At 59.2% G+C, this 17,422-nt stretch overlaps 1 protein-coding gene across 1 annotated transcript; it reads left to right on the top strand.

The window, feature by feature from the left end:
• Positions 1-5,259: 5,259 nt before the first annotated feature.
• On the top strand, positions 5,260-11,009 carry LOC106112975 (nuclear mitotic apparatus protein 1-like). Its single transcript, XM_055802875.1, has 6 exons — positions 5,260-5,535; positions 5,669-5,779; positions 5,861-6,079; positions 6,170-6,327; positions 6,460-6,677; positions 10,396-11,009. Exons 1-6 carry the CDS (start codon positions 5,260-5,262, stop codon positions 11,007-11,009), a joined length of 1,596 nt encoding a protein of 531 aa, XP_055658850.1.
• The last annotated feature ends 6,413 nt before the right edge of the window (positions 11,010-17,422 follow it).

Genomic DNA, 17,422 nt, shown 5'->3' on the forward strand with positions numbered 1-17,422 from the left:
GCAGGCCCCACTGCCATCCCCGTCATGCAGCGGCTCGTCTTCCCTGGGCTCCCTCTGCTGTGTCCCGGAGCCCTGGCCTGGTGCGATGGCAGAGCCAGCCGCAGTAACGCGCATGGGACTTGCCCGGTCCCCCAGAGCCACCTGGGTGCTGGTGGGGAAGCCGGGGCTCACCCTTGGCCAGGCCATCGCACTGGAGCTGCCAGAGGGGCCAAAGCACAAGGAGTTCCCCACGGATGGCAGGGACAGGCCGCAGAGCCCCGTCGATGTGGAGCCACCCCCTGCAGCCCCTTGGCCACGGTCACGCATAACCTCGCTGAAGAGCTCATGCGCATCGTCCAGGACACCCTCGTGATGGCCATGGGGTACCAAACGTTTCTGCAAGTGCTGATGGCCAAGTGGCAAGGGGCGGCCTGTGCTGGGGCCCTCCCCAGGGTTCCTTCCCCCCTGCTCACCAGGGAAGAGGAGCAGCCCCAGCCAGGGGGTGCCAGGGCTGCTGGGGACCAGAGTGTGGCCCCAGGGCCTTAGAGCCGAGCTGCCGGGGGAAGGTGCGCACACGGACAAGGCTGCGGATGGGGACAAAGACCAAGATGAGGACACGGGCCCGGGCACAAGTAGCCCTGTGCAGCTTCCGTACCAGCATCTGGCAGAATGGCGGCATGGTGTCGGCTTCGGAGAGCCAATTACGGATTCGTTGTGAAGCCGCTGTATGAGCTACTGAAAGCTTCCTGCAGTGGCTGCATTGACTGGACAGAAGGGGGTAACGCTGCTTTCAAGCGCCTGGAGCGAGCTCTGACGGAGGCCCCCGTGCCGGCATTACCCATGCTTTTAATAAAGACCTTTGATCTTTTCACCCAGGAGAGAGAAAGTACGGCCTTAGGAGTAGTGGTACAAGTTTTTAGGGCCCCAAGTGGCACGCTGTAGCTTACTTCTCCCAACAGCTGGATGAGCTGAGCTCAGGATGGCCTGGATGCCTTCAAGCAGCAGCAGCAACTGGGCTGCTGATTCACGAGGCCCCTAAGTTCCCGTGGGGCAGGTTACCGTCTATGCACCACGCTTGGTCATGACGGTACTGAAACAAAAAGGAGGACGTCGGCTGGCCCCGGACCATTGAGGAAGTCTGCTCCAGCCCCCAGATCTCAAGAAGCAGGCTGGGAGCTGTATGCTGACGGCAGCAGCTGCCCCCGAGAGGGATAACGATTGCCTGGGTGCGCTGGAACTGCCATCGACGAGGTTAACAGAATCACAAGCTTTGCCCGCAAAGGTCTCTGCTCGGGAAGCCGAGCTGATTGCCCTCGGTTGCACTATCTAAAGCAACTGAAAAGGGATTCAAACTGATGGGTGAACAAGTAGAAGCAAATAGAAAAAGTGTTTTACAGAATCGGCTGGTGTTAGCTTTATTACTAGCTGAAGCACATGGAGTATGTGGGTACGTAAAACTAGATGTTGCTTACATGTCCCAAATGCTACTGAGGATCTCCAGAAACAACTGGATGAGATGCAAAGGGCTGCCTCAAGAGTTGGGCGGGCGGTCAATAACCGGACGGCTAGCGAATCCCTTACAGACTATCCTTGTTATAGGTATCGCTGTCGTAGTTTTGTTGACAACATGTAGCTGTATCAGATGGAACCTCCCTGGAAATCTATGTTGCAACGCGAGCAAGTATTATAGTTATCTGATCTAAATGAGGCTTTTGATTTTGAAGAGATTCAAAGCCTCCAGAGAAAAAAAAATAAAAGGGCATGGGGTGGTGTTGAATGATGCCACCACATAGATAGGGCTCTATACACATTTGTGGCGCACTGTTCTGTCAAGGGGGGGTTGCTGGCTGAGCAAAGGGACAAGATGACCACGCTTTGCTGTAGCGTGTGGCTGTAAGTTACAGAAACCAGGGCACAAAGCTGAGGCTGCGCAGGCTCAGGCCTTCAGCCGGCAAAGCGCCCATGCGGCTCGCAGCCGTGCCCGCTGCGGGGCTGGCACACCACAGTGGGTCTCGGCAAGGGGAGACGGCTGCCAGACCCTGGCTGCTGAGAGCTCCTGCCCAGCCAGGCTCTCCCTGCTCTGGGGGATGCTCAGGGAGCCCCCAGCCCACCCCGGTCACAGCCACGAGGCCTCTGCAGGGTCCCTGGGCAGCTCAGGCTGAGACTGTGGGGGCAAACTAAGCTGGGCAGAGAAATGGGACTTTTCCAGCATTGTTTCCCCAAGCGCTAACCCATGCTCTGTCTGAGACCAATGCTGCTGTAAAGCGACCCACCTCTGGCCACATCTGGACCACCCTGTCCGGGAACACAGATTCTTCTGTGGTTCTGGAAAAAGACGCAGGAGCAAGCACTTGCGGAAGGGGATATCGATGCTGCAACCGCCATGGGGGGCAGGGTGTTAGCCTGCCCAGTGCTTCGAAAGGATGGTAAAGCTCCCCCCGAGTGGGAACCTTTCAACTGGGGAGTGATAGAGTTAACATCAACTCATATACAGCATGGAATAGGCCCACCTTATGTTCAATCATTGTTACATAGTATTTTCACAGCAGAGCTTACTGGTCATGATTGCTGTTCAGTTGTGCAAATTATATTGACCCCTATGCAAATGTTAATGTTTGAGTAAAATTGGAGGCGCTTGGCAAATGAGCAATCACTGATGAATTTAGAATACCCCCAGGACAATCCACGTTTTGGGGCAGGGATTCCACAATTGATGGGGGAGGCTCCAGTTAAGTCTCCTCAGTTACAAGCTCACTTACATCCCCTGCAGCAGGGAAAAGAATTAGCTCTCCAAGCTTTATTGCAAGTTCCGGATCATGGCACTCCACAACCGTCATGGACCACGATAAAACAAGGCCCAAATGAGGGATACGTGTCATTCCTGGATAGGTTGAGAGACGCCTTGGACGAGCAAATACAGAATGGGTCAGCCAAGGAAGCATTGTTACTTCAATTAGCTAAGGACAATGTGAATGAGGATTGTAGAAAGGTGATTGCAGGCATGGTGCATTGTAATCCCACTTTAACAGAATGAATGGATATACTGTTTGGTATACAGTCGATGTAAGAAACCAGGGCATTTTACAAAATACTGTAGATCTAAATTTAATGCTCAAGGACAGTTACTTGTAGGTGGCAACAGAAAGCAGGGAAACGGGAGGAGGAACGTGGGGAGGAACCGTGTGACGATACAAATGAATCCTCCACAACAATTCCAGGCTTATGCAGCCAAGTCACAGCCCGAACTTCAGGGAGCGCCGGATAGACGTTACCACAGCAGCTGCTCACAATAGAGGATGATAAAGTACCGAATGCTGTGGGACCCATCGGCAATAAAATGAGTGCGCTGTTGCTTGGATGTTCTAGTGCAACATTACAAGGGTGGTTTGTCTCACCAGGAGTCATTGATGCCGATTACATGGGTCAGATTCAAGCAATGGTGTGGACCCCCACCCCCCCATGTCAATTCCTGAAGGTAACTGGACCGCACAATTAATTCCTTTCCAGGCACAACTTAATTACGCCCATGACAAAGTCTGGGGCAAAGAAGGGTTCGGTTTGACAGGAACACCACAAATTGTCTGGACTCAGAGCGTACAAAATGCTCAACCAATTCTAACCTGTAAAATCACCTTTGCCAAAGGGACTCCTCCTGCAACATGGGTGCCCAGAATGATTGACATGGGAGCAGATGCGACTGTTACATCTGTGCACATCTGGCCTCACACTTGGCCTGTCTGCTCAGCAGGTTCCATATTGGTGGGAGTGGGTGGTGTGACACAGTGTCCAAGGTCAGTATATGGTACAAGTTCAAAACCCTGAAGGCCAGACAGCAACAATCCATCCCTATGTGCTTGATGTCCCTATGAATTTGTGGGGACGGGACGTTTGCGGACAGTGGGGAAGTTGTTATTGGTACCCAGAAGGATTTTTAATAGGGCCACTGCGATGGAGGGCATACGAAGACCTACCCTGCCTTTGACTTGGCTGGCAGATACCCCTGTTTGGGTGGAACAGTGGCCCCTTCCTGAGGAAAAATGTGTAGCCCTCCAACAATTAGTTAAAGAACAATTAGCACAAGGACACCTAGAACCTTCCTACAGTCCTTGGAATACCCCTGTGTTTGTGATTAAAAAAAAATCAGGCAAATGGCATTTGTTAAAAGATTTAAGACAAGTAAATGATGTAATGGAGGGAATGGGAACCCTGCAGTCAGACATGCCTTCCCCAATGATGATCCCGTGAAACTGGGACATTTTGGTAATTGATTTAAAAAATTGTTTTTTTCAGTATTCCTTTATGTGAAGCTGATAAATACTCATGGATAATCATGCTTTCCTTCAAAATTAAACCCCAAAAGCTAAGACGGGCTCTTGCATTAAATTTGCTTTTTCAATACCTAGCAGAAACAACATGACTCCTTGTATGCTGCGATGGAGACGGGACGCAGCTTGATGCAAGCAAATGTCAATTTATTGTACAGAAGCACAAGTTTATACTTTCAGAAGCTGTACATTTTAAACAGATTGGTTCCTGAAGCTAAGCCTTGCATACTAGGCAATCCCTGATTGGTGGTTAACTACCAGCAATTAACAGCAAGGTGTTACCTCTCCTTGGCGCCATCCCTCCCCCACTCCCCTATCCTCTCTCAGCATGACTCATCATGTTAATTGTTGTGTCTATTCACACTCCTTGTCCTCCCAGGGTTAGTGACCTACAAGCTCGAGCACATTCCCCTCAGCTGATTGCCACGCACAATCCTAATTTCCAGCCCGCTCCTGTGTCTCCCCCTTCCTGTTGCACAAAAAGAACCTTTGAAACCAAACAAGTCATTAGTTTTCATAAGCACTGTAAAAAACAAGGTATATGTAATAGAATTAACAGCAATTCCCCAATTAAGGTTTTCAATCAAGGCCCAAACCCCCTCACTTAAGGGTTTCCCACTTGCATTCCTGCCACCAATCCCTCAGACCCCCTTTCACCCTCCCCAAAAATATAATCAATGCATCGGGAGAGACGAGGAGGGTGGGGGAAAGGTCTAGCTCCTTTTCCAGATCTATAGGACCTGGATCAAAAGGTTTATCAGTGTCAATGGAATCATTGTCCGAGTTGTCCTGTTCCCATGCTTGGTCCCGTGTTGTGAGGGTCGCTGCAATCAGTGACAGAAGCTTTGGGGGCAGAGGAGGTGCGGACAGAATTGCCATCGTTGACAGTATGTTGAGAAGAGTCTCACTGTCCTTACGCTTGGGTAGTGCAAGCCTCCTCCCTGCAAAGACTAACATGGAGCAGCTGTCTTTGCCTGCCTCAAGTGTGGTACCTGAAGTACTGGGAGCTTGCTCCGTGAAGGTACGGCTGAACAGCCCCCCGGGGCAGGAAACCTCCGGTGTCCTGCTCCCGGAGCTGGAGGGGAGGGACATGCTCCTCCACTGGAAGATTGTAGATGGGAGTCCTATGCCTGGAGCTGGTCTGACTGACCCATACTTTCAGGTGGAGGAGCTGAATGAAAAGCTGACCCAGCACGAGAAGGCTGTCCAAACCCAGGAGCAGAGAGTTAAGGTAAACAGGGACCAAAATCCTGCAGGGCTGAGCTCTTGGCCAGCCCTCGAGCTGTTGGTGGCTCTCCAGGGGCTTCAGCTGGGGGAGGCAGGGGTGTGGGGTGCCTCTAAGGCAATTTCTTCCCTGCCCACAGGTGCTGGAAGGGGAACTGCAGGCAGAGGCCACCCACCAGCAGGAGAAGGTGGCAGAGCTTCAGGCACAGCTCACCCAGAAGGAACAGGCAGCCAAGCACTACAAAGAGCAGGTATGGCAGGGGCTGGCATGGCCCTGCTGCCCCCGTGCCCCATGAGGAAGCTTGATGGGTTTTCTCTCCTTGACATCCTAGATGGAGAAAGCAAAAATGTGCTATGATGCAGAGAAGCAGCAGAACCAGGATCTGGCAGAGAAGCTGAAGGCCATGGAGCAACTGCAGAAAGAGAATGCGGAGCTGCGGATGGAGTCAGAGAGGTTGGCCAAGGAGCTGGAGCAGAGCATCCTGCAGGTCAGGGAGTCAGAACTGAGCTGCCAGAACCTCACCAGCCAGGTCTGCAGTCTGGAGGCTCAGGTGGGCACAGCACAGCAGGACTCCACACCCTTCCTCCTTCTCCCCTTTGTTGCTGGCTCTCTGAGGATCCATCCCTTCCTTCCCATCCAGGTGGAGCTTGCCAATCAGCAGCTACAGGAGCTTGGCAAGTTCCAGGGGGCAGCAGACACGCTGAAGGGCCAGGAGACTTTCTGCCAGAACCCTGCTGATCTCAGCACTGACAGCCTTGACCTCGGCGTTGGTGAAGCACAGCCACTTAATGCCACCAGGTACCAGCACACTGCAGCTCAGCAGAGGTCGTCCTGCTGCCAGCGTTGCTAAAACCCCCAGTGTCCCCAGTTCTTGCTGTTCCCCGAGGGCTTGGTAAGCCTGTCCGTGCTGCTGTCATGCCCCATCTGCAGGAAGGCTGGCTGCCCACAGCTGGAGGCCTCGGTGCCACCAGGCAATGAAGAGTCACTGGCATCCAAGCAGCTGCCCCGCAAGGCAGAATCCCTGGAGAGCCTCCACTTCGCTCCTCGCCACAGCCACAGGCAACTCCACCTGGGGACCAGTGCCCACTCCCTGGGTGACCTCTCGCTTCACTCCAGGGACAAGACCCCACCGACCTTGAAAGTGAGTGGTGGGTCCCCTGGGTGTGGGGCAGGACAGGGATCCCCTGCAGAAAGAGATATGGTTTGCTGTGCCCTACAGCCCAGGGCTCACTGGGGACTGGAGGGAAAGACAGGGGGTGGCTTGGGGGAGCTTACTTCCAATGCTCTTGCAGTTGGCTGGGGCTGCAGCCATCGCCTGGCCACCCCGAGGAAGCCTGAGCTGCTGTGGGGCTCTTTGTGCCCCCTACGTGCCCTTGTGCCGAGGACCGCTCAGCCCTTCAGAACCCATGGCGTGGCAGCTGAGTGGGCAGTGCGAGAGGACAGGGGGTCCCAGGAGGTGCAGCCTTTTATCCGCTTCCTCCCCTCTGCCTCTCACCCCGTGGGGCAGCAGCCAAGCAGCTGCAGGGCACAGCACCCCAGGGGTGCTCCAGCCCCAGGCAAGGGCGGCTCTGGGATGGGCTACAGGCTTTGGTGCCTGGGTGTTGGGGTGGGGGGGCAAGCCCTCATGTCAATGCAGGCTGGGGGATGAAAGGATGGAGAGCAGCCCTGCCAAGGACTTGGGGGTGCTGGGGGATGAGAGACTCAGCATGTCCCTGCACGTCCCTCACCCTGTGTGGCCAGCAGGGCGAGGGAGGGGGCTCTGCCCCTCTGCTGAGACCCCCCCACAGCGCTGCGTCCAGCTCGGGGGTCCTCAGCATCAGAAGGACACGGACCTGTCGGAGGCCACGGAGCTGGTCAGAGGGCTGGAGCCCCTCTGCTGTGGGGACAGGCTGGGAGAGCTGGGGCTGTGCAGCCTGGGGAGGAGAAGGCTGCAGGGAGACCTTAGAGCAGCTCCCAGTGCCTGGAGGGGCCGACAGGAAAGCTGGGGAGGGGCTTTGGGCAAGGGCAGGGAGTGGTGGGACAGGGGGGAATGGCTTGAAGCTGAGAGAGGGGAGATTTAGGTTGGACATGAGGAAGAAACCCTTCCCCGTGAGGGCGGCGAGGCGCTGGCCCAGGCTGCCCAGAGCAGCTGTGGGTGCCCCATCCCTGGCAGGGCTCAAGGCCAGGCTGGACGGGGCTGGGAGCAGCCTGGGCTGGGGGTGGGACTGGCTGGTCTGTGAGGTCCATTCCAACCTAAACCCTTCTGTGATTCTGCAGCTGCCAAAGCCATCTCCTCTCCAGGGTGCAGCTGCAGAGGCGGCAGAGAACAAGAGGAAGGTTTGCCCTCACCCATTTACTGCACTGCTGGGGAAAGAGACAAACACAGACCCTGGGGACATGGGAGTGACAAGGACCTGCCTAGCAGGAGGGAGCAGACGTCCTGGATTACCTCTCATTCCTCTCCCTCAGCTCCTCCATTTCCTTTGGCTCCAGCTGGTCTGCAGCTTGCCTCTTGTTGAGCAGAACTAAGTGATCAATCCGCTGCTGCATCACGGTGATCTGAGCCTCTGCGGAAGGTGGCAAGAAAGGACCAGTTACCATCTTTTTATGACACCTGAACCCCGCCAACAGCACAGCGGGGGATGCGTTTCCTTCTTCCAAGCTGGTGAGGAGCCGCTGCTTAGAAAACCTTTGCAGCAGGAGAGGGAAGAGCCAGGCTGCCAGCACTGGTGCTCAGCATGGGTGTTGCTTCAGTCATGGCTCTTGTTGCCCAGGATATATAAGGGAACAGGAGAGGGAAGAAGGATCCTGGAGGCTCCATGTGTGTCTGGGGAAAACCCCAGGGTGGAGACAGCTTTAGATGCTGATGGCAAGACTCCTACACCTGCCAGCCTGCTCCAAATCATTTGGCAGGGGGACCAACAGCCATCTCAGAGTTGCAACAACAGCATCAGAGCTGTCTTGGCTCCCATCAGCAAGGCTTTCAGCATCATGCTTGGCTCCAGATTAACGGGGAAGGGTCCCCTTGGTCCACCATGGGGCCAGGCACAGCAAACCCCAAGCTGCCCTGTCTGCTTTGGAAAGCAGAAAAGCCCCAAAGCCACAAGCTGTGCTCACTTGGGGTCTGGCAGGATGGACCATGCACAAGCACAGCTGTGGTGGGGTCAAAGCCATAATACAGTCAGAGAAACCAGGCAAGTGCTCCTCGGAGCTGCTGCTGGATGCAGACAACGGTGCTGCAAAGCACAAGTGAAAAGCAGGCTGTGATCTTCACATTAATACCAGAAGGGAGGGTTTAGCAGCTGAAATCCCAGGTCCGCAGGAACAACAAATTCCAGGCCAGGGAGCCATAAACCTGCCTTACAACCCTGCCCCGGCACTCCACTCCCACCACAAAGCTGCACACATCCCACCTGCCTCACTCCTCCAGCAAAAGCAGCTTGTGCCACAAAGGCTGGGATGCTGCCAAGAGCCTGGCAGGCATAAGGCAGCCCTGCTCTTACAGAAGAGCTTACAGGGGACAGCACTCAGTCCTGGGCTGAGGGGATCTGGATGGTGTTGCTGCTTTTATGACTTGGCAGCTACAGCAGCACAAACAGGGAAAAAACTCCCATGTTTTTGTGCTCTAGAGAAGGGTCATCCATGCCGGTTTGGTGCTTTTTTTTGGCACAGGAGCCGTACAGGAAGATACAAACAGTGCTCAGCACTCAGTGTCCCACAGCATTGCCCTCTGCAAGGTTATGGACTGTTTCTGTCCCACTCAGAGTTGGCACTTGGACATCACCACAGCAAAAAAGGAGGGAACCCAGGCTGCTGGGGGCCTGGAGCTGGCCCTGCCCACCCAGGAAGGGGCTGAGCTCCCACCGCGGTACTGCCCAAAGCTGCTCAGCTGTCCTCCCAGCTGCATGGCCACTGGCCCCCAAAATGCCAGCAGGGTGGGAACCAGGGCTCCCTCCTCCCCCACCACCCGGCTGCTGGGACCCCTCAGGGGGCAGGCTGGCTGCCCACTCTGCCCCCGGCCAGGACACAGCCACAGGGGCTGGAAGGAGCCTGCAAAGGCCACCAGGCCCAAAACAAGCGCGGTGAGGCAGCAGCCAAGCCATCTGAGCACTGCCAGCTCCCCTTCCCACTGACACCAGTGCTAAGGAGAACCACCTGCCAGGGGTGGGGGGAGCCCCCAGGCACTGCTGCACTGAATGGGGGTGGGGATGAGCCCCCCCCCTGTTCCCAGGATGGGGGATCGCTGCCAGGCACTCTCTGGCAACCTCCACCTCCATGCTGGCCATCCCCAGTGTCACTGCGGTAGTCCTCCCGGCAAGGGAGCTGGTGGGAACAGACCTGAACAGTGGCAGAGGCCAAGCAGGGCCCCCACCAAAAATCACCCAGATGGGGAGGGTGCTCCTCAGCTCCTTGCCCCGTGCTGCACCCTGACGGGCCAGGAGCCTGCCTGGGATCCACAGCTTTTCCTGGGAACACCCAGCACATGACAGCCACAACGGCTCTGGGGGACACGGAGCTCCCACTGCCTCTGTCAGCTCGGCTGGGGAGCGCAGGATCCTCGGCAGGACAGGTCCTCCCTGCAATCTGGCTGAAAACCAGTTCCTCTCCCCCACAGCCGTGGCACACGGCCTCTCGGCACGCAGCGCCCCCTCGGCCCCACAGCCAGGGGGGCAGCACGCCCGGGCCGGGGCCTCTCCCCCAAAGCCCTCCCGAACCTCCCTGGCGAAACGCGCGCCCTGAACGCCAGCTCCCGCCAGAGACGGCCGCATCCTGCCGAGCGCCCCCGGCAGCGCCGCGCTGGGCGCTACCCGCGCCGGTCTGCGGGAGCGCCGGTGCCCGGCGAGAGGCTGGGATGAGCGAGGCTGCCCGCTCCTGCCCTCGCCACAGCCCGGCCCGTCGCTGCCGACACCAGCCGCCCCGAGCGCTCGGCCAGCGCCGCCGGCGCTGCCCGGATCCAGGCCGCAGCAGAGGGGCAGCGGCGGGGAGCCCGCTGCACCCGCACCGAGCGCGGCAGCTGCTGCGGGCGCTTCCCAGCCCCGGCCCTGCGGAACGAGCCGCGGCGGCCCTGGCGGCATCGTCCTTCGCCGCCCCCCGCCAGCGCCCGCTCGGTCCCGAACACGGCGCTGCGCAGCCCCGCGGCTCCCGCCGGAGGGACGCGGCCGCCAGCCAGCCCGGGCGGGGGGTCGCGCTGCGGGAAGCGCCCAGCGGCTCACCCAGGCAGGGCGGGCGACCCGCTGCTGCCCCCCCGGCAGGGCCGGGCCCGCGCCCGGAGGGCACAGCCCGAGCGCCCGGACGGTGGCGAACCCCGCTCGGTCGCCCGCGCCCCGATGCGAGTCGGGGAGTCACAGCGCAGGGGTCACGGCGCACCGGGGCGGGAGCCGCACGCTGCGGCTCCGCACCGGGAGACGGTGAGCCTCTGCCCCGCCGCAAGCAAACGAGGGAGCGGGATAAAGTCTTCGTCGGCGCCTTACCGGGGGCGTGCCGGGTTGAATCCGCCATGAGCGCTGGCAGCCGGCGGCCACGCACAGACGTTGTTGTGCTTCTCCTCGGCGGGGCTGGCAGGCGGCGGCTGCCCTCCCTGGCCCTGTGCCACCCACGTCACGGCGCCACGGCCGCGCTCCTTAAAGGCGCACAGCGCGGAACGCCGCCCGGCAGCCGCGGGGAAAGGGCCGCGGCGGCTTCAGCCGCGCTCGCTGCCCGCGCCCCGGCTGACGGAAGGCTGGCGGGGCTGGCACAGCCCTGCCCTTGGCCCCAGCGCAGCGGCAGCACCGGCCGCTCGGCAGGCAAGGGTGCTGGGGGCCCCGCTGCCAACGTTCCCCCCCCCGGCTCCTGCTAACCTGGCTGCAGCCACAGCACGGCTGACTCCCAAGAAACTCCCCCCCCGCCTCCAAGCGGCTGCGGATTCACCCCCGGAGCAGCGCCGCAACCCGCCGCCGGCGGATGCCACAGTCAGCAGCCGGCCCGGGGCGCTGCGGGACCCCTGCCTTCGGTCCAGAGCGGCAGCTGCCACAGCCCTGCCTGCACCCAGGGACCCAGCTGCCGCTCAGCGCCGGCAGGGAGCGGCCGAGGGAGGGACACCTGGCCCTCGCCGGGGGCCCTCGGGAGCCACCCCTGGGGCGTCTGGGAAGGCCGAGGCTGGTTGAGGCCACAGGATGGCTCTGCCCCAAGCACGGCAGCGAGGGGCCCGTACCCTGCAGGTAGCGGAGAAAGTTCTAAACCGGCTCCAGGGGCAGCAGGAGCAGCCCCGGGGGGGCACGGCCATCACACACCGCTGGATAAAGCGGAGTGTGTGTGCGTGCAAGCAGCCGGGAACTGAAGGAAGACCCCCAGGAGCCACCGTACCCCAGCTGGGTCCCCCGTCTCCCGGGAAAGGGACACCGCTGAGCTCGGCCGGAGACGGAGGATCGGCCGCGGGCGGGCGAGACGTGAGAACGCGGCGCGGCAGGACCCCGGCTCGGAGCCGCCGCAGGGCTCTGGCCACGCGGACCGAGCGGGACTCGCCCCGAAGCTTTTCTTACCGGCTGGGGAGGTGAAGCCGCGGTCAGCCGGGGACGGCGCGGGGAAGGGGCCGCAGCAGCCGGACACACGGCTGCGGGCAGGCTGTAGGCTCAGGTCTTCCTCCGGCAAAGCGCCAACGTGGCTCGCAGCCGTGCTCGGTGCGGGGCTGGCACACGGCAGCGACGGCCAGGGGGCCCTCCACGGAGCCCCAGCGGCAGAGCGGCCAAGACCCCGCCGACGCCGGAACGAGGCGGGAACGGCCGCTCAGCGAGCCGCGCACTGAGCCCCAGCTGCCGCCGCTGCGGTTGAAATACCAGGGCCCGCCCCCGCCGCCTCACCATTGGCTGCTGCCGGGGCGGAACGCGCGGCGGGTGCGAGAGTGACGGGGGGGACTACAAATCCCAGCGGCCGCTGTGCGCGGGCCGAGTCTCGCCTTAGCCGCTTGGAACGCCGGGAGAACGTTGCATGGCAACGGCGGGGGGGGGGGGGGGGGCTCCCGCGACGGGTTCGGGGACACCCGCGGGGCCCCCTGCAGCAGGACCGGGGCCGGCGTGAAGCCGCGGGAAGGGGCGCCCCTGTGAGGGTACGGGGACACGTGGGGGGGGGCTCCAGGCCGATACGGGACCGGGCGTGAGGCGGAGGGGCTAAACTTCAAATCCAGTCTTAGCTTTTCTCCGTGACTGACTTTACAGTATCGCATAAAGTGGGCAGCTGCTGCCAGGGCTCGGGCACGCGCGCAGGGAGCAGCGTTTCCTGATGGTCAGAGGGACCCTCCGGTGTTCCAGGGTCTGCCCATGGCCTCTGGGCCGGGCACGGGGCGGCCACTGATGCGAGGTCCCTGTGAGGTGTCCCTGCGAGGGCTTACTGTGAGGGGTCCCTGTGAGGGTCCCTCTGAGGAGATCCTGTGAGGGGATCCTGTGAGGGCATCCTGCAAGGTGTTCCTGTGAGGTGTCGCTGTGAGGGGATCCTGCAAGGTGTCCCTGTGAGGTGTCCCTGTGAGGGGATCCTGCGAGGTGTCCCTGTGAGGGGTCCCTGTGAGGGGATCCTGCGAGGTGTCCCTGTGAGGGGTCCCTGTGAGGCGGAGGGGCTGGGACTCCCGTCGGGGTCAGGGACACGCGTAGGAACGGGCGCCTGGAGGGGGCCCAGGGCTGGCAGGCCACCAGGAGGGGGTTTCTTGGGGGCAGGGGGTCCTGGGGGGCCGTCAGCTCCCAACGCGGATGGGACCCAGGGGATCTCTGGCCTGGGACCCACGCTCAGGGGGCTGGGACGCACAAGGGACCGGGGCAGGGCACACGCCTGCTCTGAACTCCAGATGACCACGCTCTGCTGCAGTGTGTAGCTGTGCGTTACAGAGACCGGGGCACAACGCTGAGGCCGAGCTGACTCTCTAAAGCTATTGGAAGCGACAAACGAAGGGGCTTCTAATCGAGGGGGGCAGCCTTGGGAAGCAGGGGGGGGGGGGGGAAGGAACGGACGGGGAAAAGATCTCGGTTGTCCAGTTTTGTAGGGAACGAAAACAGTGCGGTGTTTGACAGTGATAATGTGCAGCTGTGGCCTTGCTTTGACGATGTGCAGCTCTGATCCTGCAGCAAAGATGTAAATAACTTTGAGGGAGTATGAGAATAAACCTGGATGAGACAGAAACAAGGGGGAACGTGATCTCACCTCTAGAGGATAAGGGAACAGCAGAGTCGCCTGTAGTGAGCAGGGGCTGGGTGCATGGACAGTAGAGCTTCAGAAATAATAAAGCTTTTAGCAGCGCACGTACAGAGTATAAATTATAAAAGCTGTAACTAAGTAACAATAAATGTCTTTGCCTCACAACCCTTGCAAGGTCTGTGCCTCGTATGCCACAGAAGTTATGCAGGAAGAAGCCTCCGAGTGAGGAAGTTCTGGCCCCGTGGGGGGATCCTGCGAGGGGATCTTGCAAGGGGTACCTGCAAGCGGATCCTGCGAGCGATCCTACGAGTGGTCCCTGTGAGGGCTTCCTTTGAGGTGCCCCTGTGGGGGGATCCTGCGAGGGGATTCTGTGAGGGATTCCTGCAAGGGGTTCCTGCGAGGGCTTCCTGTGAGGGGTCCCTGCGAGGAAATCTTGCAAAGGGATCCTGTGAGGGGATCCTGCTAGGGGATCCTGCGAGCGATCCTACGAGTGGTCCCTGTGAGGGCTTCCTTTGAGGTGCCCCTGCGAGGGGATCCTGCGAGGGGATCCTGCGAGGGGATTCTGTGAGGGATTGCTGTGAGGGGATCCTGCGAGGGCTTCCTGTGAAGTGTCCCTGCGAGGGGATCTTGCGAAGGGATCCTGCGAGGGGATCCTTCGAGGGCTTCCTGTGAGGGGATCTTGCGAAGGGATCCTGTGAGGGGATCCTACGAGGGGATCCTGTGAGGGCTTCCTGCGAGGGGTTCCTGTGAGTAGATCCTGCGAGAGGATCCTGCAAGGGCTTCCTGTGAGGGGTTCCTGCGAGGGGATCCTGCGAGGGCTTCCTGTGAGGGGTCCCTGTAAGGGGATCCTGTGAGAGGATCCTGCTAGGGGATCCTCCGAGGCGATCCTGCAAGGGGTACCTGTGAGCTATCCCTGTGAGGGGACCCTGCGAGGGCTTCCTGTGTGTTGTCTCTGGGAGGGCATCCTGCGAGGTGTCCCTGTGAGGGGATCCTGCGAGGTGTCCCTGTGAGGGGATCCTGCGAGGTGTCCCTGTGAGGGGATCCTGCGAGGTGTCCCTGTGAGGGGATCCTGTGAGGTGTCCCTGCGAGGGGATCCTGTGAGGTGTCCCTGCAAGGGGATCCTGCGTGGTCTCCCTGTGAGGGGTCCCTGTGAGGTCCTGATGCCAAAACGGCACAGAGTAACTGCTCAGAGACGAATTTTGTCTTTAAGCAGCAAAAGTATTTATTTCATGCAATGCTGGGGAGCTAGCTGGTTTGCACCGGACAAACTAGTTCCAAAATTTTCAGTGAAAAATTAGGTATCTTATGCAGTTTTCGTGAGAGGTTACACAACATCTTTACATACATACTCATTTGATTTTGACACCTAATCATTCCATTCACAATAGGTGGGATCTAGGTGGAGTAGACCTGTAGAGGGATTTTTAAAGGACCGAGGACATATGTTACCATTGTCTGGGTTGGGCAACCCAGGCCTGTTGGTTGAAGCTGCAGAGCAGCTTTAAATTGTCCTGGGAACAAGCAGTGGGAGAAGGAAAACAGGCTATGCACGAACAAGAAGCCAGGTGCAGAGCAAACCCTGGGAACCGCGAGATCAGCACCCGCTCACCGGCACACTCTGATCCGGCGCCTGCAGCACGCTCACCGATCAGCGACACGGACGCCCGCGTGGCCAGAGACTTTTATCCAATCACCTGTGTGTAAAGTCGTGTGAGCGGTCGGTTTAAGTTATAAATATGACCTGTTTGTTTAATGAGGTGAGCACGGCATGTAGCCATATTGTGTGGTTGTTGTGACTTGGCCGACTCTCCACGGGGGACCCTCCGTAGACCTTTCAGTTTCCTGAACTGTTCCTGAATCATTGAACAAATGATTTCCTGACTTGATGGTCTCCTTATGGTGCCCAACTTATCTTTTCTAATTATTCAGAGTACATTCAGCGGAACCTTTTCTAATTATTCAGAGTACATTCCTTTCTCTACACAAACAGAGCATCACCCAGAACATTGTACCAAACTCATCCTGACTAATCTTTTTTTTTTAAGACCTTGTTCTGTTTCAGTCCCTGTGAGAGGATCCTACGAGGGGATTCTGCGAGGGCTTCCTGTGAGGTGTCCCTGCGAGGGGATCCTGCGAGGTGAGTCCTTGCGATGGGATCCTGTGAGGGGATCTTGTGAGGGGATCCTGTGAGGCGAGTCCCGCCCAGCAGCCACCCGCCACAGGGCCTGGCCCAGCCCCTCAGCCGGGGAACCCTGAGGAAAACCTGCTTCAGGTCGGGTGAGACAGCGTGGAGACAAGGAGCTGTGAGGGAAAGAAATGTGGGGAAGGGCCCTGCGAGCACGGAGGGCAGGGAAGGAGGGAGCTGCAGGTGGGGGATTGCCCTGCAGCCCCCGGAGAGGAGGCCTGTTCCCCCTGAGGGGCCAGGGCGAAGCGCGGGCGAAGGAGTGGCAGAGAGGAGCCGCCATGAGCTGAGCAGAGCCCCCGTCCCCGGCGCCACTCAGAGGGGGCAGAGGAGGTGGGTGATGCAAGAAAATACAGTGAAAACCCTAAAACTGTACAGGCAGGAGTTGCACAGATGACAGGAACTATCAACAGTCAGGCAGGAGCCTCATTAGCTGCGAGAAGGTCTGGAGCTCGGCCTGTGCAGCGCTTCAGAAGGGACGGTCAGTACAGGCGCAGAGGAGCTCCACAAGCATGTCCATCAGTAGCCTTCTGACAAGGACTTGCTAAGTGCTAAAAGAAAAACTGCTGAAGTTGTAAGGCTCGAGGGCACGAGGTTAAAATAGTTGTGGTAGGGGGAGATCCCGACCTCCTACTCAAGTGGCCCCCCCGAAGAGAGTGAACCCCTGCTCGGGGAGCATGCCCAGTAAAGTTAAAATGAACTGTACCTTCAAATTGAAGCGAGGAAGCAACTAACCAATATTTAGTTAGCTGTAGACTTTGGGCAGAACTAACCAACTTCACTGTATAAATATGCATTGTGAGTACAACTAGGTGTGCAAGTTAGGAGGAGCGACCCCCCCTTGCACCTGGCGCTGCAATAAACACACCCACTTTATAACTTACCCCGAGTTATGGAGTTTAATTCCGCACGCCAGTGTGAGGAATGAGGGTGCCTGTGGTGTTATGGGGGTGGGGGGGGTGGGGGTAGGGGTGTGTGAGGCGTGTGGGGGGGAGCTGTGTGAGGAGGGGGGTGCCTGTGGTGCCACGGGTGGAGGGGGATGAGGAGTGGTTGTCTGTGGTGCCATGGGTGAGGGGTGGTAGGGGGGTGGGGGTGGGGGTGTCTGTGGTGCCATTGGGGGTGGGGGTGCCCGTGGTGCCATGGGGTGGGGGGTGAGGAGTGGGGGTGTCTTTGGTGCCATGGGTGGGCGTGTTGAGGGTTGTGTTTGAGGAGTGGGAGGTGCCTGTGGTGCCATGGGGGGGTGAGGAGTGGGAGTGTCTGTGGTGCCATGGGTGGGGGGGGTGAGGAGTAGGGCTGTCTGTGGTGCCATAGGTTGGGGTGGGGGGGTGAGGAATTGGGGGTGCCTGTGGTGCCATGGGCGGGGGGAGTGGGATGTGAGGAGTGGGGGTGCCCGTGGTGCCATGGGGTGGGGGGGTGAGGAGTTGGGGGTGCCTGTGGTGCGGTGGGGGTGGGGGTGTCTGGGTGTGCGAGCAGGGCGTGGGAGGGTGCCCACGGGTGTCTGCGTGGGGTGTTATGTGAGTGGTGGGCGTGGGAGGGTGTTTGTGTGGGGTGCAGGTGTCTGCTGGGGGGGCGGTA

Source organism: Falco peregrinus, chromosome 4 (genome assembly GCF_023634155.1).
Source record: "Falco peregrinus isolate bFalPer1 chromosome 4, bFalPer1.pri, whole genome shotgun sequence".
Taxonomy (NCBI): Eukaryota; Metazoa; Chordata; class Aves; order Falconiformes; family Falconidae; genus Falco; species Falco peregrinus.

What these genes read in the sequence shown, in the direction of transcription:
- LOC106112975 (XM_055802875.1), top strand. Translation starts at nt 5,260, where the DNA reads ATGGAGCAGCTGTCTTTGCCTGCCTCAAGTGTGGTACCTGAAGTACTG. An exon ending in CCAAGCACTACAAAGAGCAG is followed by an intron (nt 5,780 to 5,860) that starts GTATGGCAGGGG and finishes TTGACATCCTAG; the next exon opens with ATGGAGAAAGCAAAAATGTG. An exon ending in ACCGACCTTGAAAGTGAGTG is followed by an intron (nt 6,678 to 10,395) that starts GTGGGTCCCCTG and finishes CCCTCGCCACAG; the next exon opens with CCCGGCCCGTCGCTGCCGAC.